The sequence below is a fragment of the Ochlerotatus camptorhynchus genome, unplaced genomic scaffold, assembly GCF_037179485.1.
Source record: "Ochlerotatus camptorhynchus isolate MF236.1 unplaced genomic scaffold, CSIRO-AGI_Acam_v1.1 ptg000194l, whole genome shotgun sequence".
NCBI classification, from domain to species: Eukaryota; Metazoa; Arthropoda; class Insecta; order Diptera; family Culicidae; genus Ochlerotatus; species Ochlerotatus camptorhynchus.
The window spans coordinates 126,966-130,023 of record NW_027040684.1 but is presented as its reverse complement, the minus strand read 5'-3'; the positions used below and the strand labels follow the sequence as shown (position 1 = coordinate 130,023).

At 38.9% G+C, this 3,058-nt stretch overlaps 1 protein-coding gene across 1 annotated transcript; it reads left to right on the top strand.

The window, feature by feature from the left end:
• The first annotated feature begins 793 nt into the window (after window positions 1–793).
• LOC135702630 (astacin-like) lies at window positions 794–1,971 on the top strand. Its single transcript, XM_065223666.1, has 5 exons — window positions 794–956; window positions 1,027–1,215; window positions 1,275–1,592; window positions 1,660–1,802; window positions 1,870–1,971. The coding sequence occupies exons 1-5, from the start codon at window positions 794–796 to the stop codon at window positions 1,969–1,971; spliced, it is 915 nt and encodes a 304-aa protein (XP_065079738.1).
• Window positions 1,972–3,058: the final 1,087 nt, after the last annotated feature.

Below are 3,058 nucleotides of genomic sequence, written 5' to 3'. Positions count from 1 at the left end.
TAATAATATTCCATGAGCCTTTTAAACTGTGCAAGGAATTTGACTTCAGATTGTTGAAAATTTCTTGAAATATTATAACTTTTAAGTCCAGAATTTCAAAAACTTGTTCAAATGTAATTGTTGTGAAACATGTATATTCCTGAACAAAAAAAAAAAAAAAAAAAAACAAAAAAAAAGTTGCACCTGTGCATTTCAATTCACTATGGATCCATAAAGTTCAATGTGGGAATGCAAATAACGCGGAAAATTAAGTGTTTGTATTTCAAAATGCATATTTTCCTTGATTTGTTTCCGTTCATCTTTTTTTTCGGTACTGAGCACAAATGCTAAATTAAAAAAAAAAATTTTTTTTGTTGAAAACATGTTTTTAATTTACTTTGAACTATTCCAATTTTTATTTAATAAACATACATTAGTTTTGATTTAAATGAATAAAATTTTATTCCGTGTATGATTGTTTTTACCATACTTTTATCTCTATGGATTAAATAATAATAGTAATAAGGTTTCTGTTTCGTTTTGAATTCGGTAACAATTGGTCGCAGTGTGTGCTTGTAGCTTACATGTTCAAATACATTTTTTTGTACTGTACAGCACCTGAGTTGCTGACGCAAATCGACACTATAATCCGTGCATTGTACTTTCACAATGCAAGCTGAATAGGTTAATACTCTTTTCCATGTTTATTGTTTTCGTGTAATATGAAATATATCTAGTCATTATTTCATTCGAGAATGCGGCTCGTATAAAAGCACCTGTACCATTCACCATGAGACAAGTTTAATTTGTGACCATGAACGGTTACATTAGGTTCTTGATTCTTTTGGTAGTGCTTTCGGCATTGGACCATTCGTTGGCCGTAAGGAACCATAAAAGGGATGGACACCGGGTGCCGATTCATCGGAATCATAAACGCGGCGAAAGAAACTTTGCTACGGCGCCTCATGGAGATGTTGGTAAGTTAAAATTGAGGGTTTGCTGAACTGAATGCTTGGTTTACTCATCTTTGTGATCGTGTTTTGATAGGACGACGTTTGAAACATTACAAGAGAGGCGTGAACAAAACCCGTCCATTTGAAGCCGGTATGGGGTACTACCATCAGTATGACATTATGCTGAAAGAGGACTTGAATGAGAATGCGGTTCCACTAGGAAGTAACCAAAACATTAGATGGCCAAATGCTGTGGTACCGTATGTGATCACCGGATCATTCAGTAAGTTTCAAGATGGGTTTCAAATACTACATTTACTTAGTTATTCTGTAATGTAACAGGCCCGGCTGAAGTACAAGCCATCCAGTGGACGATCAACCACTACGCGGTAAATACATGCATCCGCTTTGTACCACACACGACCGAATCAGTTTACTTGAGGATCGACAATAGCGAAAGTGGTTGCTGGTCTTACGTTGGAAGAAGTACCGACAACTCGTACAATTTGGTCAATTTGCAAAATCCTTCTTGCATGGAAACGGGTACGGTTGCCCACGAGTTTATGCATGCTTTAGGATTCTACCATGAATTTACCCGTCCGGATCGTGATAATTGGGTTAAAATCGACATGAAGGCCCTCGATCCACAATACCAAACGCGTGAGTGTGTCTTGTTTCATAATGATTGTAGTAATATAGTGGTTGCTAACGTTGTATAATTTCTCAGAGTCCTTCTTCGATGCAAACTTTGGTAAGCTGTCGTTCGCACAAACTGAACTGTATAATATCCCGTACAATTATGGTAGTGTGATGCACTATTCCAAATGGGGTGGAGCAGTTGATTACAACAGACCAGTGATGAATAATCTGGTAAGGAATTTTGTTCAGGTTGAAGTGAGAGTTTTGAAGTGAACTGATCTTGACGTATTTGTTTTAGAAACCATGGCCCTATGCGGACTTTGGCAACGACACCGGTTTATCTACTACAGACGTTATGGCAGTCAACTACATGTATTGTCATGCTACGACTGTTGGATAAAAAACTAACCACAGCGGACCGGTTATGCAGCGGAGAACTACCGACGACAGAACCAAGGAATCAACCAGAAATATTTTTTCGGTAGCCACGTAATAAATGATTAAAAGGGACCGATACATCTACTAACTTTATTCACGGACTTTTTACAATGGAATAAAAATATATTGGTTAACTCTCTTGCTTTTGCCTCTCTTGCTGCCGCCCATAGATATGGGGACAGATGTAGTACTTTCTACACTCCTCCTCGACATCTGCTGCTTCAGGTCAAACCAATCATCGCTGAGAATTGCTGCTGCTTTACATATCCTAAGGGCTTGGTTAAGATATAGGTGACCATAGATTCGGATGGGCAATAACGAATGGTAACCTAACCTTTCTCCGACAAATATGTGGCGAAGAACATCTGGGTATCGATATGCTTCGAGCGCTTTGATGTACACGCAAACCAAACATTTATTACAATGAATGTTAGTACCATTTCCTGACATCCTCTGCTCATGAACATTGCAGCGAATTTTAGAAGTTGACCTTGCAGACGATACAATTTTTTATTCTGGGTTCTGTATATGCTTTCACCTATAAAAGCAAGCATTTGCCTTGATTTTTATGTATAACATGGTCAAACGACGCACATAGTTGCCTCGATTCTCTCCAGCAGAAAAATCAGACGAAGTCAAGTATGCGAGGAAATGAGCGCTTCTTGTTTACTTTTAGCCTATCCACCCAACAAACAATTTTAGCTGCAGACTAGCTTATACAGGCAAATATTAGCTGTATAAGCCATTTTTTGGCTGTATAAGCTAATCCGCAGCTAAAATTGTTAGTTGGGCATATCCCAAAGCAGCTAAGAATCATGCTGGCCGACACATCTGGGCGAGTCTTGACGGCCACGTAAAGCAATGCTCAAATGGTAGTGTTTATTGGCGGGTAATGCTTTGCTTCCTTCCCGGCTTCGGTAGTACCCCACGTCCAACGGAATTTTAGATCCTTTCGCACGCTCCAACCCAAAACGACAGGCAGTTTTCAAACTATAACTCTGCTGGTCCAGCGCAAAAAAAAAAAAACCTTCATCATCTCGGCCCACACG